Source organism: Spinacia oleracea, chromosome 2 (genome assembly GCF_020520425.1).
Source record: "Spinacia oleracea cultivar Varoflay chromosome 2, BTI_SOV_V1, whole genome shotgun sequence".
NCBI lineage: Eukaryota > Viridiplantae > Streptophyta > Magnoliopsida > Caryophyllales > Amaranthaceae > Spinacia > Spinacia oleracea.
Genome location: NC_079488.1, coordinates 31,302,229 through 31,325,646, shown reverse-complemented (window position 1 = coordinate 31,325,646; position 23,418 = coordinate 31,302,229). Strand labels below are relative to the sequence as shown.

Below are 23,418 nucleotides of genomic sequence, written 5' to 3'. Positions count from 1 at the left end.
AGTCTCGTTACTTTAATATAGTTCATATTTTGACTAAAATGACTTATTTCGCTTCTAACTTTCAATTAACGAACTTAAATAAGTATTTGAAACCCTTTACATGTTGAATAAACTTAGTTTTATGTTTCAAAGACTCATTATCACTTGTTTTGGTCAACTTATGCACATATAAGGCTTGTTTGGTCGTTATAGGTCACATTTTGACTAAAATGACTTATTTCAGTCCCAACTTTCAACTAGTGAACCTTAATGAGTAATTTAAACCCTTTACATGTTTTATATACTTTTTAAATGTTTGTAAGACTCATGTTCACCTATATTGGTCAAGTTATGCATATTTAAGGCTCGTTTGATCGTTGTAGGTCATATATTGACTAATATGGATTATTTCGCTCCCAACTATGAACTAATGAAGCTATATAAGTATTTTAAACCCTTTACATGTTTAATATACTTATTTTTATACTTATAAGACTCATTCTCACCCAAGTTGGTCAAGTTATGCATTTAAGGCTTGTTTGATCATTATATGTCATATTTTGACTAAAATGGATCATTTCGCTCCCAACTTTTAACTCAATGTCACCTAGTTAGATCTAGTTACACACATTTAAGGTTTATTGGATCAATATAGGAGATTGTTTTCTTTCACAAAAGTTTGTTTTGAGCTAACCCATTTGTTCATTATTAAGTTATAACAAAGTTGACTTAGGTTTAGGTTCACTAGAAAGTCAACCTAAGTCAACTTATGTCAAATGCAATTGTAGAACATCAACACAGATGGCTGAAGGAAATATGTCCTTCACCCAAGGTGCATTAGTCAAATATCAAGGTTCAGATTAATTACGAACAATTAATTCATTGAGATCAAGTGATCGGAACAGCTAGCTGGAGCAATGCTTCCGATCAGTGAGTTCTAATCTACATTAGGCTCACAGCTCACTCTTGACTGAACCTATACGGTCACACCAATGGCATGTAACAGATCACCTGATTAAATGAATCGGAAATTCATTTAATAGCTTTTCGGGAATTAGTTCGGAAAAACATAATATACGATATGACGTTGGATTGGAATCGTATATCGTATCGCGAATATTCGTAAGCCGGGCAAAATGAATAATCGTATCGTACGACGGTGATTCATCGTGTACGATACGATAAATAATAGCCGTAAGGCGTTAGTCGCGAATACGAGCCGCAACGGAGCTGCTGGCCCATCGAGCCAAGCGCGATGCGCACAAGGCCTAACGAGCCAGCAAGCTCCCGTACAGCGAACGAGCCAGCCCGCGACACGGCATGTGCGCGCAGTTGGGCAGCAGCGCAACAAGTAAGCAGCAAGGCCCGCGGCCCACTGCTGCGTTGCTTGGCTGCCGCGCATATGGGCTTCTGTGAGTGTAGGCTTGTGTGAACAGTTAGGACTTGTGCCTTAGCCGGTTACACAAATATAACCTTAGGGTTACATTCCACACTTACTAGTTGTTTTTCCAATCAGAAAACCTAATTCTAATTATACGTAGTTTCAGTTTTGCTCTCTACACAAAACTGTTCTTCCCGAAAAAGCAAACACTCTTGTACGTTGTCTAAGCTACAATAATCAAGACGGATCTGAACGTGTCGGTGAACCCAATAGAGGAACAACAATTGGAGTTCTTTGTTCGTGTTCGTTGATACTATACTCGGGAAAACACGCTTCAAATGTAAGTATGCTTAATTTATGCTTTATACATGTTTCCTGGCTTTGGGGATGTTCCACACATGTTATGTATGTTTAACTGTATTCCCCCTACAGTGGTATCATGAGACTTATTTATTCAAAGCATCTTTTAGCGTGATTTATTGTTTTTGCTGTTGTCGAATTTTTTGGATTTTTTTATTGAATTTTTCGAATTATTATGGATTATTGGATGAATCGTGTAATAAGTTCTGAATTCAAAAAGTTTCTTAATTTCGACTTTTCTGACCCTAATCTGATTGAAAACTATTTTCTAATTTCAACTCACGAGAACGGAATTGCAAAAACAGGACTCGAATTATGTGTTTTTGGGCGTTTTTGTTAATTTGCGTATCAAAATTAACAAATTCGGAAAGTTTTTCAATTAATTGGTTGACCTAAACTACTCGGAATTGATTGAAATTTTGACACAATTCTGTTGGGTATATTTTAAAATTATGGTAAAAATTTAGGCCATAAATTTTTAGTATAAACCCTAATTTTTCTTTCCCCAAATTCGTAAATTTTAAATCGCTAATTGATTTTTTAAATAATTTGGATCTGGAAATTTGGTTAATTGGGAAAGGGAATATAATTTCATGTGAAGTGGAAGATTTTAAAAATTATTGGATTAAAAGTTTGATTAGATTCGTTAATTTTAATCAACACTTAAACCAAATTGGTAAAAATCTGAAATTTAAATGTTTAGAACGATTTAAAGTTTTGGATTCGATTATCAAAAGTTCAAATTTTTTTGTTGAAATTGTACGTTCTTAAAATTTGAATAAAGTTAGCCTAGATTTAATAAATTTAACAAAATCGGATTGTTGTTAAAAATTAATTAAATCGTAAAGTCATTATTTTTCGAAAATAAAAATTGTTAATTTTGTGAAAAATAACTAAATGCAAATATGTTCGTGAAATTGATTATTTTTTTAATTAGTTGGTCCTTTTGCACGAACCAAAGGCGGTGTGTGGACGTGTGGCTTGTTGTAGCCACGCGGGCTGTCTCCGCATTGCCGAGCCACAGCAACACGTGCAGCAGCAAGCGAGCTGCGTGCCGCGCGCGCTGGCCGAGTGAGCGAGCAAGGCAGGCAAGCCTTGGCTTGCGAGCTGCGAGCAAGCAAGGGGCAAGGCTGCCTTGCCTTGCGCGCAGCGTCGAGCATCACCAGAGCGAGCAGCATGCCACGATGCAGCGACGAGCTGCGGCATTTTTGCGTGATGGCTGCGGGGGCATGGGCGCAGTGCTCGTGTGCCTTGTAGGCCACACAGCACGAGGCATTACTGGGCTGGGCGCAAGCCTAGCCCACATTGCATTTTTTGGGCTTTTTTGTTTCGTTGGGCTTTAAAATTTGTATTTGCATTAAAATGGCTAACGGGATAATTAATAATTATTTTATTTAACTTGGGCCGGGCCGTGAGTTTAATTTAATATTTAAATATTTAATTATCCAGAATAATTATTGGTTTGAGTGGGAGCCACTTAATGAAATTAAAATGAAATAATTATTTTTAATTATTTTCGTAGGTCGCTTTATTTCAATTAAATTAAATTTTAATTAGAATAAATTCTAAGGATGAATAATTTGGAAATTGATTAATCTTTTAGGACGCGTTTATGTGAACGTGAATTTTAAATAATTCACGTAAATACTTGCATATTTAATTGGGCCATTCGTTTTAGAACACGAATGGGTGAATGCATAGAATGTATATTTTATGTAATGCAGGTACTCCAAGTGACTAGTATGTCCAATCTAGGATAGTTGAATACGGTATGCGAACCGTTTTATCTTTGAATGTAAAGTTTTAAATATTGTCTGCGTACCACTGAAATTTTGATGTAATTTTTATTATTTCAAGTATTTCTAGTTTAGAACTTTAAGTTAGCATTGAATGAAGATTCAAGACAATGCCAAGCTAACAAGATGGTGAATAAGATTGGATGCTTCAAGACAAGAGTTTTGGGCCATACTAGTTCACCAATTTTATTTATGCTTTTATATATTGAATGAATGTATATTATGCATGAATGCGTTGTTTGTATGCTCGATTAGGTTTAGTTCACTAAATAATCGAACCAACATAGAAACAACTAGGTCCAATATAATATTGAGTTCAAAAGTTGCCTTCCAAATCAAGCACTTACAAAAATCTAAGGATCTAACGTAGTAGGTTTACGCCAAAGCGAGGTGCTATATTAGTTGACTTAGATGGTAAGGCGTCCCAAAGTAGCACGTTGATTGTGGTTTCAACTCAAACAACAATGACATTATGTTGTGGCAATAGGATAAATTATGGTATTAATTTATTAACCAAGAGTAATTTGGAGATTACTAGCAATAGGTTTTGCTTACCTAGAATCTTAAAATACTTAAGACATGCCAAAGCTGCTTAAGGATTTAGGACTTTTAGGGTCTTGGAATCGTTTCATTCATTATGGACCATGTTTTATTTTTTGCATGAATGAAATGTTTAATAGCTTTAATGATTGCGTGAATGCTTTTATTCAAGTTATTAAAGTATGATAAATGTTTTCTTTGCTAGTTCATTCTGTAGAATAGTACATCTTCAACCTTATTGCGTTCGGACAATAGAACTGCGATATTTCCTCGATCGATTGGTAACTAATTGTGAGAGCGATTCTCAAAGAAAAGGAGAGTGAGAGCGTATCTTGAATGTTATTTTCTTATAGTGATCTTCATGGTTGTTTTCAAACTAAAATTTGAATGGTAGACCAATTGGACCTCATATATTCAGAATACTGGGTAGTTTTGGAATAATGAAGTATTGAGTTAAAGACTCATGTAAAACCAATGGTTAACAACCAATTTTTTTTTGATTCGATAATGAATTAGACTCATTGGATGTTTTCGTTCAAAGTGAATAAAAGAAAGGACTTTATAAGCATAACAAAGTAAGAAGATCAAGCAAAGAGTAAAATCTTTTGGACTATAAGAAAACGTGCTAGAAAGGATAGGAAAGGGGAACAAAAGAAATGAATTCAGATTCAATTTCTACCTAAAAGTTTGTGTTAAAGAGAAACGACTTATCAAATAAACTCCCATGGTATTAGATTACCGCTTGAGGTTTTAACTCTTGTTAAGAACTCAAATTCCGGGAGCTAAGTCTGGTTATTGACCTACAAGTCGGAAATGAAGCAAAGTTGTGCTACATTAATTGTAGGGTCATCATGTTTGTTTTAAAAGTCCTTCTAAAGGCTGGAACTTAATGGTATTATTTTCCATTAATCATCATATACAATTTCTGTTTGGATAACAGAAAGTCTCACATTCAAATTAAACAAAAACATTCGTTGAGTGTTTATTTGAATGAAATGGTCATTTAAGGGTTGAGTCATATGATTGATTAATAAACAAAAAAATTATTCACACTCAAACTTCAAAAGGTTCAAATCAAATATTTTGATTTGTGTTCCACATATTTTTGGCAATGTCATATGACCATATCAATAAGACAACATTCTACGATTCCATGACATGGATTTCTGAAAGTTGGTTAATTTAAGACACGTGGATCTTGCTTGTTGAACATGACATAGAAATGGACTTTTGTTAAAAGTTTCTAGACAATAAAGTTCATGGGCCAAAGATGGATTTTATGACTTACCTATTTCACAAGAATTTGAGAAAATACGGCTATATTTACTCAACGTGAAATATGTGAAATGCTTCAATGCGATTCACAAAAGGGTATAAAGTCAACTTGGCAAGAATTTTGGAACATCTAGGCTGGGTCAAGGTGATGTTTGCATGAGCCAAGAAATATTATCTAGATTGTGTATATGGAATTATGACAATCGAAGCTCCATAAGAATATAGTATGTCCAAATGGAGAAATCGGAATCTATTCGATTAACGATAATCACGACTATTTTCCTATATAGTTTCTAAATGATACTCTCAAGTGACTATCACACTAAACAAAGTTGTCAAAGATAAGGATAAGATGTCATAAGGATTGAACTTCGGTTCAGTACATATTTTCAGTACTATATATCTAGGGTTGTCAAACCCAGTGGGAGTTAGTGTTTATATCAAACAAACTCAAGTATAGATATATGTTTCTTTATGAGCGAGTCATAGAAACAAAAGGTATTGGTTCTACCACAAATCTGAGAACATATGGTTGTTGCTCTAGATAATATCTTTTAGGAAACCATCATATTTCCAAAAAGGTAAGTGGGAGAAAAACGACCTCGAAGTGAACTTCGAGTCAAGCAACAAACAAATGTAGGATACATAGGAGTCTTTGGAAAAGCTCCGTACTTAAAAGCCTTTGGAAGAGCTTCAGGAAGACTTTAGAAGTGCTTCAAGAGAATCCTAATACTCAAAGGACTTGAGTAATGTCTTTATATACACTAACGTTTGATGTTCAATACCTAGGTAAATCGTATAAGGAATAGAATTCAACCAAGATAGATACATAGATATATTGAGGAATGAAAACTATGAACACTTAAAATATCCGAAGTATCTTCATCTTAAAGAATCAAATCTTTGATTTGGTTGATTTGCATAAAGGGTTCACTCCCATTAGTTGCAAACATGTTTTCTAAACATACAAGGTTGATTTGCATAAAGGGTTCACTCCCATTGGTTGCAAACATGTTTTCGAAACATACAAAGATGATATTGTATACACATACAAAAGAAAAGCTAGATTGGTGGTTAAAGATTATAAACAACTTCATGGCATTGATAATATTGAAATCTTTTTCACCAAGTCGGAATGCTTGAACTATTTTGGATAAATCTAGCAATCATTGCATATGGCAATATGGAAATCGGAAAACAAAACACCTTCCTCAATTGGACTTGTAGAAAGGATTTGTACATCACACAATGTAAAAGTTTTGGATGCTAGATAAAAGAGCAAGCTTAAGAAATCTATTTGTAGATTAAAGCATGCAAGTGGGAATTGGAACATATTTTTCAACAAGGCTATTGAGCAATCATGGCTCTATGAAAATATGGATCATCTTGTATATGAGGAGTTTAGTGGGAGCTAAATCATGTTTATTGGTTCTATATATAAGATACATATCTCTCTATTGAAAATGACATTCAAATTCTAAATGGTTAGATTTGAAAGTATTTGTCAATATTAGAACCATGGCGAAACTTAGAACATACTGGGTTAAAGATCTATTGGATAGGATCTAAACCATTGTTTGGATTCTGTAAAATACATCAAACACGAGAGACTCAAGGGAGACTCTCAACCCATATGAGTAAGTCTAAGTAATGAATGCTTTAACTAAAGTATAAAGCTAGGCTGTTATCACTAAAGTTAAACATGAAGACCTTGAAGAGGTGTCTTCACCTTATCACATGGCAATGCCAAGATTTTAGCAAGATTCAGTATCTCTTGAAACATAGTAAAGCTAAAAGTCACATGGATAGATTTTAAAATGCGAATGGTTTTTTCATTACAATCAATCATGTATGATGTGATATATATATCGCCAAGATAACTCGTGAACATTAGATCGTGACGAGTTTATACCAATCTCTATTGATCTAGATCAGAGATCATTAGAACAATATCAAGAACATCCAACACATTTGGATATGTAGGATGAGCACTTGATAAGAGGAAGTGAAGATGAACTAAAGCTTTGATGCTACATGCATTTGCCTAAGAAAAAGTTGAATCTTTTTGTTAGGCAAACCACAAACATACACGGGCAATTAGGCGTCGTGATTAAAAGGTGGTAATAAGGTTCTAAACCATATGTGATGCATAGGAAACTAAATAAATGATTAGTTTCCAAGTTCTCAGTTGAAAGATGTATCTCCCACATCTTTGTGAACTGGTTGGAGTATTCCAAAAGGATAGCATCATTTGCGATTCTACATAATTGAAATAAACTCATTATTGCCTAAGAAGCAATGAAAGGGAATTGTTTCTAGTGGGAGTTCTTCAATGAACTCAGGTTGATAACAAGTCTGCTATCTGGATGATTTTCTATTTTGAATATGAGAATCATTCTAACAGCAACGAAAGACTAGATCATTCTATAAACATATTCAAAGATATTTTCATCTTACATCGAAAGGCTTTCGATAGAAAGGATGCTAAGAATAGCAAAGTATGATAAACTAAACCTCTGCATTGAATGAGATACAACACTCATATGCAGAAATGGAATCAAGTTTGAGTTCCATGAATGTTTTAAGTATTGGGTGAAAGGCCTATATCTGCAAAACATTAAATGCTTGATTTTGGGTTTGAGGCCCACAAATTGGTAAGCATTTGGTTTAAACATTTATCATTTATGAAATTTTAATAGATCATTTAATCTTTGTTTAGTATTAAATGATGAAGTCCAAGTGATTCAAAACATTCAAATGGGATGTCAAGATGGATTCTTTGACAAAGAAACACCCATAAGTGAACTTGAATATTGAAATCATAAAAGGATCCCTAATCCAGGTCATTGAAAGGTTGGACGACCAATGACTAATGAAGATTAGATTGCAAGTTGATTTATAGTTCTTTTTCTTGAACTAGATGTGTTGTGGGGTTTTTCCGGTGAGATACCTTGGAGGTTTCTTGGTAACTTTTAAAGATTAAACAAGATTGTATTTTTATAGAGAGAGAAAGTAGAGAGAAGGCAGAGCAGCAATTGCTCTAGAATGTATTGATTTTTACCCCTTTTTCTAGGGAAGTGGAAATATTTATAGTACTAGGTTTTTGTGGGAATGACCTAATATTCCCCTTACATGATTGGCTGGGGAATGGGAGAAGGACACGTGTCCTTTCTCCTTACAATTCTCTGATCCCTTGTAGCAATAGTGGGCTATTTGGGCCTATTGTACTTAGTCATTCACTTGGGATACATACTAATTAAGCCCTTTTCCAGGTATAGGTTTTATACGTACATCTATACATACTTAAATACATACAATGTAGATACCTAGATTAATACTCATGCCCCGGAGTAGACTTTGCATGATTTCTGCTTAGGGGGCGCAATACGTGCCAGGTGTCACATCCTCATTGGTGCACGAAGGCATGGTAATTTTGCCCACAACATTTGCCCCTCAAGAAGGGCATTTCTGGAAACACTTTCCGGGTATCGCTTCTTGATCTTTGATTTGCATCTTCATCTTTGGGTCAGGTGTTGAGGGGGTGACACGTGTCACCTTTCTCCATTTTGCCCCTCCCTATATATATAGAGGGGGGGGGGGGTAAATTTCATTTTTTTACATTTCGTTTTCACAGAGCTCTCATAGGCGATTTCCGGCGTGTTCCCACCACCATCAGGCGATTTCCGGCCACCACGAGACTCATCCTTTTCCTCGTCAAACTCATCCTGTTCTTCGCGAAACTCATCCCGTTCTTCGCGAAACTCATCCTGTTCTTCACCAAGTACTTCGCAGATCTTTCAAGGTTAGTTTTCGCCTTTCTTGTTTTTGTTATCCTCTCGTCATTTTTCTCTTTGTTAGCGGCCGACCTCTTAGTACTAGGTAAGGGTTTAAAGGTTTTATTTAAGATTTTTCCGCCGTTCATCTTTTGTCGGGGCGGACGTCCAATCGCGTCTTTTTCTTCATTGTTGGTCACCCCTAAGCCGTGCTTCGTTCACTATGCAGAAGGCATGGCTAGAACCAAGCAAACGGCAGATCTTACGCGTCTGCGCTTGCGGGAAGAAGCATCGACACCTCCTAGGGAGAGATATTCTTCCACCGCCTCGGCAGTCGACGAAGAATTTGCATAACTCTTTCAAGAGATCGACAAGTATGTCGAGGCGGGGGAGCAGGCGGCAAGCTCGTCGGAGGGTACAGCGAGCCAGGCAGTGGGGGAGCCAAGCGTCGCTCCATTGTCATCGGCCGCCGAGGAGCAAGAAGCTGCTCCCCAGCTTATCAGGCCCAGAGGACGGGAGGAGGCCCAATTGCTTCCGTCAGAGATTCACCCAGACGTGGGCTGGATGCGGTGGCTAGACAGGCACGGAGCCAAGATGAGGGATGACCTCTGCGTGGGGGAAGGGTACCAAATGCGCGTGCCGGCCGGTCTGGACTCGACCGTCAGCCTGCTTGCCGAGGGAGAATTCCCTGTGTATGCCGCGTCCATCAAACTCGGCATGAGATTCCCTCCACACCCCTTCGTTGTGGAGGTGTTAGATGGTTTTAATATTGGGGTGGCCCAGCTGACCCCCAACTCATGGGCGGATATCTTTGGCTACATTGCCAAATGTGCGCTGAACGACGTGGAGCCGTCCTTCAACGCCTTTCTGCATCTGGTCTCCCTCTCTCATTCCCCCAGTGCCGCCAAAGGGTGGTTTAATCTGAGCAGCCGTGGTACCTACCAGACAGTGGTCGGCAAGCTCAGCAAGTGGCATATGTGGAGGAAGAGGTGGGTCGTGTTTTACACGGACCACCAGGAGATGTATGAGAGAATGAGCCGTTGGAACTGTAACGCCAACTTCATGGATCGTGACGAGCCCCTTCCACCCCTTACTGCCGAGGAGTGGGATCAGATAATGGTCCTGTTCAGGGCCAACACTTACCACTTAACAGTGGATAAGAGTTTCCATGTGCCGGCCGAGTGGTTGCCGCACATTAGCCAGTTTCGGAACGAGGCCTTTCTAGCGGCCGCAGGCTTAGGATATTCCATGACTCGAGGTTGTATGCCAATTTATGTGCCGCTCTGCCTTGGTCTTATTCATTTTTCTAACTTTGGATTTCTTTTGTTGTCGGCGGATACCGGGAAAGGCGATATGACCGATTGGATGGCGGACATCTATGAGGCCAAGATGCAAAAAGCCAAGGCCGAGTTGGAGGAGAAGGTGAGTATTCTCTTAAGTTGTTTTTTTTTTTTGCAAGTTAAGCTTCCTCCGTCCTATTGTCTATAGTGGACGTCTTTTTAGTGACGAGCTGATATCCTGTCATGTGACCCATGTTTGCTAAGGTTGGCCTCGTCACTTTTTAATGACGGGCCCCTTTGTGAGTGTTTTTCCTGTGGTTGCCAAGGTGCGCCTCGTCACCTTTTAAGACGGGCCACCCCCACCCCTTTTTTACAAGTGACTCGTGGTTGATAGGGTAAGCCTCGTCATTTTCGAGACGGGCGTCCTTTTTAATGACGAGCCATTTTATAGGAGTGTTGCACTTGATAAGGTACGCCTCGTCATTTTTAAGACGGGCGTCCTTTTTTAATGACGAGCCACTATTTAGTGACTTGTGATTGATAAGGTACGCCTCGTCATTTTGGAGACGGGCGTCCTTTTTAATGACGAGCCACTTTTTAGTGACTTGTGAATTGTGATTGATAAGGTATGCCTCGTCATTTTTGAGACGGGCGTCCTTTTTAATGACAAGCCACTGTTCTGTGAGTGACTTGTGATTGATAAGGTACGCCTCGTCATTTTTGAGACGGGCGTCCTTTTTAATGACGAGCCACTGTTCTGTGAGTGACTTGAGATTGATAAGGTACGCCTCGTCATTTTTGAGACGGGCGTCCTTTTTAATGACGAGCCACTGTTCTGTGAGTGACTTGTGATTGATAAGGTACGCCTCGTCATTTTGAGACGGGCGTCCTTTTCAATGACGAGCCACTATTCTGTGAGTGACTTGTGATTGATGAGGTACGCCTCGTCATTTTTGAGACGGGCGTCCTTTTCAATGACGAGCCACTATTCTGTGAGTGACTTGCGATAGATGACGATGCCTAATATTTGACTGTCCTTTACTTTCTTTTTTAGCAAGCTAAGGACGCGGCTAGGGCGTCAGGGAAGAAGAAGGGGACGACTCTGTCCCAGCTGAAGAAGAGAGCTGTGCCGGCTGGCTCGGAGACTCCGAATACCTTCAAGAAGCCAAAACCCCTACCTCGCCGTCTCGTGAAAAAAGACGAGTCGAAGGTTGCTGAGGGGGGATGCCCTGATGACGAAGAGATGGGCGTGGACAAGCCGTCTCTGGTGGTGGACTTGGTGTCCAAATCGAGGTCCGGTGGGCATCCGGACGAGCTGGAGGACCCACTTTCGGGAATCCCGGCCGACGTCCGCTCTCAGATACCGGCGGAGGTGGCCCGCCGAGCTAGGTCTTCGAGCGGTAAGTATTATTCGAACGTCGTTCAGACGTATCGAGCCTCCTCTGGCAGTTCTTCTTACTCTCCGCGTCATCCTAAGGCCGTTGTTTTTCCTATAGCCAAAGACAAAGGGAAGGATGCAGCTGCTGCCGAGGACGAGAACGCACCTGCTACTCCCCACTATTCGTCAAAGGATAGGGTGGCTATATGCCGCAAGGTTTTTAAGGCCGTCCCCGCAGAGTATGTTGCTTCTCTTCCTGGCCGCAAGACTGACGCCCAGTTTGGTGCGATCCAGGCCACTCTTCTCGACGTAAGTCTATTTCCAACCTGCTTGTACTTGTCTTCTCTTTTAGAGTCATTTACTAATATGTAGCTTCTTTTGCAGTTGTTCTGCCGCATGGAATTCTGCAAGAGTTGGAAGACCCGCACTGCTGAGGAGCTCAAAGCTCAGGTGGCTGAGTCCACCCACCATGGCGACTATGCGTTCAAGTCCATTGAAGAGGTCCGCCTGCAGATGCAGACGACCATAGACCTTCAAGCGAAGGAGGTAGCTGCGTTGAGATCTGACAAGGCCGAGCTGCTTAAGAAGATCTTGGCGCAGGACAAAGACATGGTGGCAATGGTCGAGGAGGCCAAGACAGCGGCGGCGGAAATACGGGCGCTTCAGGACCAGTTGCGGGAGTACCCTCAGGTCAAAGAGGCGGCTGAGGAAGCCGAGCATCTTCGTGGGGAGCTGGAGACGGCCAGATCGCAAGTTCGCACCTTGCGTGAGCGTCTTCTGGAATCCTATGATCAGGGGGAACAAGCGACCAAGGACGCTGTTAAGCACGCCTGGGAGAGCCACATGTCAGAGTATGATCTTGGGTGGTTCCAGCGGCGAATGGAGCACAATGCCGCTGTGTTGGCTGCTGAACGTCTTGGTCAGCCGCCCTCTGAGTTTGTATCATCTGATGACGAGGACGATGCGGCCGCTCCCTGATTTGCTTCCTTTCCCGCTTTTTTTTAAAATTTTATTCAAGCATTCCCGTGCCTAAGGGCAAAAACAATTATGTTGTAAAGTTTTGGCGCTGATGGCGTCTGTATCATTGTGCCTGCTGAGCACACAACAATTTTCTTTCTTTTTTCTGGTCAAAAATTCTGAGCTACTTTTACACGCCTTTCTACGGGCGTTGTTTTATAAGTAAATAGGTTTTTTTGATGCTTCTCTTATCTCGCATTTATTTGCTCTTCATAATTTGATTATTCCTTAATCAATAGGCTTAATCAATAGGTATGATTGCCAAGGTGCAACCGAGTGTACACTAAGCACGTTGATGCCGCAGGCAACTGAGTATGCGCTAGGCACTACTTTGGTCGTCACTTTCTTTGGCGAGCGTGTCTATAACAATATTGATTGATGCAAGTCAATCAATAGGTATGATTGCCGCTAGACATGCTCGTCAAATGGACTGGACAGCCAAACATTCGTGCCGCCTAACTTTGAGCAAACAACCTTTGTTTCGAAGTTAATCGTGCCGTTGAACTTTTGAGCGGACAACCTTTGTTTCCAAGTGGTTGGTGCCGCTGGCAACTGAGCATGTGCTAGGCCCCACTGTGGTCGTCGCCTTCTTTGGCGAGCATGTCTATAACGATATTGATTGGCGCAAGTCAATCAATAGGTATGATTGCCGCTAGACATGCTCGTCAAATGGACTGGCCGGCCAAACATGCGTGCCGCCGCGCTTTTTAGCAAACAACCTTAGTCTCTTTGATATTGGTGCCGCAGGCAACTGAGCATCCGCTAGGCACTACTGTGATAGTCGCTTTCTTTGGCGAGCGTGTCTATAACGATATTGATTGACGCAAGTCAATCAATAGGTATGATTGCTGCTAGACATGCTCGTCAAATGGGCTGGACGGCCATATATTCGTGCCGCCGCACTTTTGAGCAAACAACCTATGTTTCAAAGTTGTTCATGCCGCTGAGCTATTGAGCAAACAACCTATGTTTCAAAGTTGTTCATGCCGCTGGGCTTTTGAGCAAACAATCTATGTTTCAAAGTTGTTCATGCCGCTGGGCTTTTGAACAAATAACTTACGATTAAAGTTTATTTGTGCCGCTGGCACTTATTATGCTGTACTGGTCGGCCAGCGGCTTGCTTATATTGGGAGGGGAGTTGGATAGGTGATCAGCCTACAACTTGGTGCTAATCTGGGCCACTTCTTAGGCTTCAAACAATTAGTCTTGCTGAGTTTTTGCTAATCTGGGCCACTTCTCAGGCCGTCATACAATTAGGCTTTGGTTATGCATTGGAGTGTATATTTTTATACTCATTGTGCGAGCAATAAATATTACGAGACAAAGAGTAGTATTATTTATAACTTTGCAAGGCGAATTTAGCCGGTTACAAAAGTAATTACTACCCTACTATGACCATTAGAGGCCGCCCCTTGGGCAATGGATCATGGTAAGTAAGACAAGGCTTAGCACATATCTAGAAGAAATATTTCTTGAGATTGTCGGCATTCCAAGTGCGCAAAATAGGGCGGCCTTGCATGTCTTGAATGCGGTAGGTTCCATCTCTAACCTCATCATAGATCTCGTAAGGTCCCTCCCAAGTGGGTGTCAGCTTACCTTGTTCATTTGCTCGTCCTGTGGACTCCATGTTTCTGAGGACAAAATCTCCCACTTTGAGCACTCTATTAGAGACTCTCTTGTTGTATTCTCTTGCCATCCTTATCTTGTACAGCTGTTGTCTGAGCGCTGCATTTCCTCTAACCTCGGGCAGAAAGTCCAAGGCTGCTTTCATTGTCTCCCAGTTAGCATTTTCGTCATACAGCATGACTCTCAACGTTGGTTCACACATTTCTATGGGTAGGACAGCCTCGGCGCCATAGGCTAGCAAGAAGGGTGTTTCACCGGTTGAATTCTTAGCTGTGGTGCGGATGGACCATAAGACATTTGGCAGCTCATCAGCCCATAGACCTTTGGCTTCGTCAAGCTTCTTTTTCATTCCTTCAGAAATAATTTTGTTGAACGCCTCAACCTGACCATTGGCTTGGGGTCGTCCGACTGATGCAAAACAGGTGTGTATACCGTGATCTGCCAGCCACTCTTTCAGCTTAGGCGTCTCAAACTGGGGCCCATTATCGAAGACGATAGCCTGTGGAATCCCAAAGCGAGTCATGATGTTCTTCCAAATGAATGCTCTCACATCAGCAGTTTTTATGTTTTTGAGCGCTTCTGCCTCCACCCATTTGGTGAAGTAATCTACAGCAACAATGACATAACGCCTTCCTCCTGGTGCGGTCGTGAATGGGCCTAGGAGATCCATCCCCCATTTAGCAAATGGAATTGGGCTTGTAATGGGCGTCAGAACTCGTGCCGGTTGGTGTATTAGGTGAGAAAAGCGCTGACATTTGTCACACTTCTTGACCAGTGAGATTGCGTCCTCCTTAAGGGTCGGCCAGTAATAGCCGGTTCGAAGTGCCTTTTCAGCCAAAGCCCTTCCACCAATATGCGAGCTGCACAACCCCTGATGAAGGTCTTCTAGAATTTCCTGCCCCTTCTCAGGTGTTACACATCTTAACAAAGGACGGGAGTAGGCCTTTTTATAGAGGGTGCCGTTCCACATTTCAAACCAAGAACATTTCTTTTGTAGTTTTGCCGCTTCCCTTGAGTCTTCGGGCAGGACTCCATTCATTTTGAAGTTTACTATGTCATCCATCCATGTGGACGTTCTGTCAAGAGTTTCCACCTCCATTTGCTCAACACTTTTGTGCTCTTTTACCTCCCAAAACACGTGCCGAGGGGTATCACAAGACGCGGAACTTGCCAACTTTGACAGGGCATCAGCTTGGTTATTTTCCGAGCGAGGGACTTGCCTTACTTCAAAACTTTTCAGTGGCTCTACTTCCTGATGGACGGCCTGCATGTATTTGACCATAGTCGGATCCCTAGCTTCGTAGGTCCCATTAACTTGGCTCACAATCAGTTGGGAGTCAGATAGTGCTACAATCTCCTCGGCGCCTGCCGCCTTACACATTTTAATGCCACAAAGCAGGGCTTCATATTCAGCTTCATTATTTGACGCCTGGAAGTTAAATCGCATAGCATATTCAAAAGTATCTCCTTCTGGGGAGTGACAGATTATCCCTGCTCCACATCCATTCTGTGTGGATGAGCCGTCTACATACACTGTCCACACTGTGCTTGTATTCTTGGCAAAGTCTGGCCTCGTCATTTCAACAATGAAGTCGGCACATGCCTGCCCCTTGACAGCTTTCCTCGGCTCATAGGTGATATCAAAGGCGTTCAGCTCTATTGCCCAATTCAGCATTCGTCCTGACGCCTCCAGCTTTGTGAAGGGCAGTTTGAGCGGCTGATCGGTGTAGATCACTATTTTGTGAGCTAAGAAATAAGGACGGAGCTTTTTGCTGGCCATGAACAGAGCTAAGCCAAACTTTTCCACTGTAGGATATCTAACTTCGACATTTTGAAGAACATGACTGACAAAGTATACCGGCATCTGTATTCCCTCCCTCTCTGTCAGTAGAACGGCACTCAACGAGTGCTCGGACACGGCGAGATACATGTACAAAGTCTCTCCTAGCAAGGGACTAACAAGACGAGGCAAGGTATGTAAGTGCTCCTTTAATCTGACCAATGCCGCCTCGGCCTCGTCCGACCATTCAAACTTGGCCTTCTTTCTGACAGACCTAAAAAAGTAGTGGCACTTGTCTCCAGCCCTGGAAAGGAATCTGCCCAGGGCGGCCAAGCAACCTGTGAGCCGCTGGACCTCCTTCACTGTCTTTGGTGAGCTCATATCAATTACTGCCTGGATTTTGTCTGGGTTGGCTTCAATTCCTCTTTCATCAATCAAGAAACCTAAGAATTTGCCTGCCGTCACCTCGAACACACACTTCTTAGGATTCAACCTCATGTTGTAAGCTCGAATAGTCTCAAATGTCTCCCTGAGATCAGTTATGTGCGCCGCCCTCAGCTTACTTTTTACGATCATATCGTCAATGTAAGCTTCAATATTCCTGCCGAGCTGCTTAATGAACACAGTGTTAATAAGACGCTGAAAGGTGGCCGGTGCATTTTTTAACCCAAACGGCATCACCTTGTAGCAGTAAAGGCCTTGTTCAGTAACAAAGGACGTTTTTTCCTGGTCGTCAGGCCACAACGGAATCTGGTGAAACCCTGAGTAGGCATCCATAAAGCTCATCATGGCATGCCCCGCTGTAGAGTCGACGAGCCGGTCAATCTTGGGCAATGAGAAACTGTCCTTTGGACATGCCTTATTGAGGTTGGTGTAATCAACACACATTCTCCAGGTACCATTAGGTTTTTTGACGAGGACCACGTTAGCAACCCAGTCGGGGTACTGACTAGGCCTGACGAACCCAGCCTCCATCAACTTTTGTATTTCCGCGGCTGCCGCCTGATTTCTATCTTCCCCATGGTTCCTTTTCTTCTGACGAACCGGTTTAAAGTTTGGGTCCACATTCAGCTTATGGACGGCCACAGCAGGGTCAATACCCGGCATTTCACTAGTGGAAAAAGGGTCATTTGCATCGCACTTTTAAGCACATTTGCGTCGCACATCGTGCGTGGCAAAAGCTCTCGACGCAAATGACTAAAAGTCATTTGCGTCGCACATTTGTGCGACGCAAATGAACCTTATTTGCGTCGCACAATTAGCTAATGTGCGACGCAAATAACTTTTCAGGCATGGTGCTGAAAAGTCATTTGCAACGCACATTAGCTAAATGTGCGACGCAAATGACTTTTCAATATGTTAAAAAAAATGTCATTTGCAACGCACATTAGCTAAATGTGCGACGCAAATGACTTTTCAATATGTTAAAAAAATGTCATTTGCAACGCACATTAGCTAAATGTGCGACGCAAATGACTTTTCAATATGTTAAAAAAATGTCATTTGCAACGCACATTAGCTAAATGTGCGACGCAAATGACTTTTGGATATTCTAAAAAAAATGAGCTGCTGATTTTATTTAATCCATAGATTAAATAAAATAAGCAGCTTTCAGTACTAGTATATTCAGAGCATAAAAATAAAAGTAAACTAGGTGAAAATTTTGACAATATTTCCTTTGTAATTTGACCCTCCCCAATACCGGGAATGTTATAATACATTAATATATACCTGTCAAAACAGTTTACAACCCAATAAAAGGCAAATTCACCATAGATCAACCAACATGTTGATAACCTAACTACACTTTAAACATAAAAGTTTAAGTAAATATCTCTATCCTGGATATAAAAATGGAAGATGTTAGAAATCAAATCTATGACAAATCAAGATAGGACTTTCAATACAAAGATGGGATGCATTACCAACGGTGATAGTCACAGTTAAGGCAGAGAACTTCAAGAAAGTCCAGCAACTGGTGAAAATAAACACTCTTTAGGCTGGCTTGGTTTTGTTCTTGTTTCAACTGGCTGCTGCCAGAATTGCTGCTTTCTACTTCTGCCAGAACTGCTGCTGCTGCTTCTAGCTTGTAATCGATAACTGTTGTTGCCAGAACACCTGCTGCTGCTGCTGCTGCTGAAGCTATGTTCACCAGTGCTCGGACGCTCAAGGGATGAAAGATGTCACCCAATGGATGACCGAACCAGGCAGAGTCGGCCAGCAGATAATTGACGACCTTAGAAGGATTACATGAGCTGTACTTTGGTTGCAAACCATCTCCATGGTGTCGCACCCCGATGCTGCTCCATGCCACCCTATTCCACAACATGCTCCTCTTGTTTCCTTGATGCCTACCACCCAAAAATTCACATACCATCACTACCAACATCACAACAGAATCAGCTTAGAGACATAATTATGCATATATAACTGCATAAGTAACACTAAGTATTGTACAACATTATAACCAGCATTGTTACAAGATCATAGGTTAAAAACAGTTCCACCAATGTAATGTAATGAAAGTGCTTACCATAGTGTTTAGGGTTGGACAAGATACGCATGAAGCCTTGGTAAACATCACAGAACACAAACTGGGCATAATGTAAATATTTAAACATAAACTGATAACCTAACTACACTTTAAACATAAAAGTTTAAGTAAATATTACAATAAACTAGCTAAATATCGACATTGCTCATAATGTAATCAGCCCAAAGAAAACAAACAAAAATAGCAGAACAATCACATTCTTAGCAACAAAGGCAATACATATTCACCCTTATTAAGAAAAGAAAAACATTAGAGTTGCATAACCCCAAACCTACTCTCAACAGGAGGTATAATAGTCTGCTAGTCTTGCTACCATTTGCAGTTTGAATTGCATTCAGAACAATTATATTCATATAAGGAAACAATAATTAAACCTCAATTATATGGGAACATTTCAGAAAAAGTAATAAACGCTAGCAAGAATTGGGGAATCAACAACAGAACATTAAAATTTGAACTTAGACCTCACAATAATCAAACACACGAGCTGTTATTTATTGTATGCACAAAATGGCAATGTGAAAAACATGTATCATTGGATAAGCAACTGAACATTTCAAACATAAGACATCCAAGGTGAGCAAGGGTGAAACCTGTAATCAGGTCTAAAGTCATGTCCCCATTTTGAAACACAATGTACTTCATCGATGGCAAATAAAGCTATTCCACGGTTCTCCGCAAGCCTCTGAAGTGGACTTATTAGTATGCATTATACACCTCATCAGACAGTGAAAGCTGAAATCATACAGTCCCAAGTGACAACAGCAGGGCATTTAGAAACAATTCAAACTACAAGCAATACCAGATGATGTACAAATGTGTTCACCTAAGCAGTGTTTCGAGGCAAACGTATACAACGGAATACATGCCGTTCATTGCTTTCTTCTCAACGGTGTTATCTGGTTGTCCTGATCCAAGGAAACATGCAGAGATGCCATGTTTTGATAGCTTTAAGCACTGGTCATGCATCAAGCTTATCAATGGAGAAATCACGACCACGACCTTCCCTGTCAAAAGCGCAGGTAGCTGAAAGCACAGAGATTTCCCTATAGAAACATTAAAGCCTCAAAAACATTGACACAGTATATACATTGTACAAAGGATTCAAGAAGAAATGCACAGAAAAGGGAGAATAAGAATCAGAAAATAAATACCAGACCCTGTTGCTGCAAGAACAAGACAGTCTTGCTGAGAAAACCAAGCACCAAGAGCTTCCATTTGAAAACTTTTCAACCCGGAGTACCCAAAATGTTTACGCAGCAGGCTGTTGGCTTTCTGGTCCCAGTCTGGTCCAAGTTCTACATCCTCTACTGTTCTATGGGCTGAGTTCAAACTGTAAGATGTCAGCGAAGATTTCTTCGAGGTTCCAAAAGACTAAATTAGTTGTTTTTTCTGTCATATATGTGGCATATGTGTGTCTATTAAGTTCTTGCTTCTACTGCAGGGTTGCCTAGCAATCATGGTAGACAAAGAAAAAAATCCAAAGGTAAATCTTACTGAATTTTTTCAACTGGATGGACTATATGTTTCATGATACTGTCTTAGCTAGTTAATGAATCTCTTTTAAGAGTTCGACATAATCAAAATCCTAAGATCAAAATCAAAATCTAGGGTTCAAACAATCAAAATTTAGATTCATCTGAAATCAAAATCCTAAAATCAAAATCAAAATCCTAAACAGATTCGACATAATCAATAACAAACTACAACATCTGAAATCAAAATCCTAAAATGAAGAGTTCAAACAATCGTAAAATAAATACTCAAAATCACCAACTAACTAACATAATTAAGCCCTAGATTCATCAAAACAATATGAAAAAGTTGCAAAATTAATTAAACATGGAAATCACGGTAGGGAGAGAGAAAATACCTTTAGATCGAAACAAGGTATTCAAGGTCGGTGGCGATAAAAACCGAAACTCCAGCACCAACACTTCGGCGTTGTTATGGCGGTGTAACTCGGGACCAACTCGGTCTGAGTCGACTCAACAGATTCCCCAAAAACTCAGCCCCACTTCCACCGCACCCAGATGAGTCGCCGCCGAGTCATCCACCTCAGAGCTGGAGTTTGCAGAGAATGCAGCTTGAAATCCGGCTGAAGACGTCATCGCTTTCAGATCTGGGTTTGCCTCCTTCGTATTCGCTAAGCTTGAATTTTAAAACAAATTTGAGATATTGGGATGATTTGGTGAGAGGAGACTTTGAAGGGAAAGCTCGATACTGATTCTGAAGGAGAGACAGAGAAGCTTTGGAATTTCAACAATGGAGATCTGGAAATTACGAGAGAGAAAGAGTTTGGGGAGGCAGGAAATGTATGAGGGAGAAAGGGAATGGGAGCAGGGCGTCGCACCAAATTAAAAAAGAAAAGGAAAAGGTAATAATTAAATTTTAATTAGAAACCGAAATTTTTTTACCTCCTTTGCGTCGCCGATTAGTAAATCTGCGACGCAGATGACTCTAAGAGTCATCTGCGTCGCAGATTAGTAATTCTGCGACGCAAAGGAGGTAATATTTTGCGTCGCATTATTATTAATCTGCGACGCAAATGACTTTAAAAACATCTTAGAGTCATCTGCGTCGCAGATTAGTAATTCTGCGACGCAAATGACTAATTTTAATGCTTAAAACTGTCAATTGCGTCACATGTTTAAATGTGCGAGGCAAATATGGTGATGCAAATGATTGCTTTTCCACTAGTGTTTCGTCCACCGTGAAAGCAAAGATATCTTCAAATTCTCTCAAAAGGTGGACCAACTCTGCCGCCAGCGGGTCGTCAGGAGAAATCCCGATGGGCACTACTCTGTCAGGTTTGTCTGTGTTTAAAACCACATTGAAATGGGCCCCAACAGGCTCTGGGCGTCTCTCTTCCATGTGCCCTGCTGAGATAGTTAATGTTTCTTTGACGACCTTGGGTTGCGTGTCGCCATATTTTCGTTTGTTGCTCGACGTCCCTTTCTCTTCACCCGTCCCCCATGCTTCTGGACTCAAGGTGGTTAGGTAGCAATCTCTAGCTTGTTGCTGGTCACCATGTATAGTGCTGACGCTCCCATCGTCACAAATGAACTTAAGAAGCATCAGATGAGTCACAATGACAGCCTTTGCCCTGTTCAACGTGGGACGCCCCAAGATGATGTTATATGCCGTCAGATCTTTCACTATGAGAAAACGGACATCCATTTGCCGAGATTCCTTTTTATTTCCCATCCTCAGAGGAAGGGTAATTATGCCGACTGGGTGGATGACACTACCTCCGAAGCCTATAATGGGATAGTGGATTTTCTCAATTTTTGAGGGATCATGTTGCAGCCGATTCAAGCACTCTAGACTAATTATGTCCGACGAACTTCCTGTATCAACCAAAATACGCATAACCCTTAGGTTAGCAACTTTTAACTCAATTACCAAAGGATCGTCATGCGGGGTGGAGATTTTCCCACGGTCGGCCTCGCCGATTTCAACTTTTGGAAACGGGTCAACTGTGGCCTTGCCGGACAGCATCACTTGCCCCAATCGCTTGGCATAATCCTTCTGGCCCCTCATGGTCGGCCCGCCGGCGGCCAATCCTCCTGAGATGACTGCCACGCACTCTGGGTCGGTACGATTCCCATCTTCCTCCGAGGGAGGGGATTTGTTTTTCTTGTAGAAGGGTTTGCCAGAACCTCCCGTGTTCCTGCTGATATAACTTTTTAAGAACCCCTTGGTGGCTAGGCCGTCCAATGCCCTTTTCAAGCTCTTACATTCATTGGTGTCACTGTGAAAGTGACAGTACAGTTTGGGGTCCCTACTTTCTGGTGGTGACTTCATGGGAAATGGACGATCAATGTCATATTTGGACCCGACGTCCATCAGGATTGTGTACATGTCTGTGTTATACTCGAATCGCTCCCGATCATAAGTTCTGGGCCGTTTCTGACCTGCCGCTCCGGGGGCCCTGTCTGATTCTTTTGCAATAGCCCACGTCCCGTTAGGCCGGTTCTTCTTTTCGAATTTCTCCTTTTTGGCCGCTAGCTCGGCGGTATCACTTCCTCTGGGGTCTTTCGGGACGCTGCAAATCTCTGTTGCATGAATGAAGGCCTCGGCCTCATCCATCACTTCTGCCATTGTTCGGACGCTTTTCTTTCCCAGATCAAACTTGAAAGAGCCCTTTTTAAGCCCTCGAATGAAGTTATCGAATGCAACACCATCTGGCAAATCCGGAATTTGCCCTGCCTCTAGATTGAATCTCTTCACATAACTCCTCAGGGACTCGTCCTTCCCTTGCTGAATCCTACTCAGATGCATGCTCGTCTTCTTCTCTTCCTTGTGAGCCATGAACCGAGTAGAGAACAATAGCTCGAGCTCCGAAAAAGAGCGAATAGTTCCGGCTGGAAGTCTCTCGAACCACTTAGAGGCTACTCCTTTGAGTGTGCCCGGAAAATACTTACACCAGGTTGAGTCAGTTGTTCCTTGGACATACATGTGATGCCGGTAAACCAAGAGGTGCATGTCCGGATCTGTGGTACCATCGTAAGCATCAATGTTGGGCGGCTTGACTTTGGGTTCCCTCGGGGCTCTCATGATGGAGTCTGCAAAAGGGGTGGTGTGCCCTAGGGCCATGTTGGACACCCCCTCCTGAATGTGATATACAGGGTCTTGACGCCTGGAGTAGGGTAGCCGCTGGGAGGACTCGCGTCCGC

General features: G+C 41.7%; 1 protein-coding gene and 1 long non-coding RNA gene across 2 annotated transcripts; both read right to left on the bottom strand.

Moving 5' to 3' along the window:
* Positions 1-17,846: 17,846 nt before the first annotated feature.
* On the bottom strand, positions 17,847-18,789 carry LOC130466864 (uncharacterized). The gene is made up of 2 exons (XR_008927007.1): positions 18,719-18,789; positions 17,847-18,536 (listed from the first exon to the last, which is right to left on the bottom strand). It is a non-coding gene; the product is annotated as an uncharacterized lncRNA (long non-coding RNA).
* Positions 18,790-19,318: 529 nt separating this feature from the next.
* Positions 19,319-21,077, bottom strand: LOC110794139 (ATP-dependent DNA helicase Q-like SIM). The gene is made up of 4 exons (XM_056835427.1): positions 20,613-21,077; positions 19,894-20,061; positions 19,566-19,785; positions 19,319-19,474 (listed from the first exon to the last, which is right to left on the bottom strand). The coding sequence occupies exons 2-4, from the start codon at positions 19,955-19,957 to the stop codon at positions 19,381-19,383; spliced, it is 378 nt and encodes a 125-aa protein (XP_056691405.1). The 5' UTR covers positions 19,958-20,061; positions 20,613-21,077; the 3' UTR covers positions 19,319-19,380.
* Between the last annotated feature and the right edge of the window lie 2,341 nt (positions 21,078-23,418).

Excerpts from the sequence above, each read along its gene's own strand:
- LOC110794139 (XM_056835427.1), bottom strand. The coding sequence starts at position 19,957 with ATGGAAGCTCTTGGTGCTTGGTTTTCTCAGCAAGACTGTCTTGTTCTT. Across the intron at positions 19,786-19,893 it reads TCTTGCAGCAACAGGGTCTG|GGAAATCTCTGTGCTTTCAG; the intron begins GTATTTATTTTC and ends ATGTTTCTATAG. Across the intron at positions 19,475-19,565 it reads TGCCTCGAAACACTGCTTAG|CTTTCACTGTCTGATGAGGT; the intron begins GTGAACACATTT and ends GTATGATTTCAG.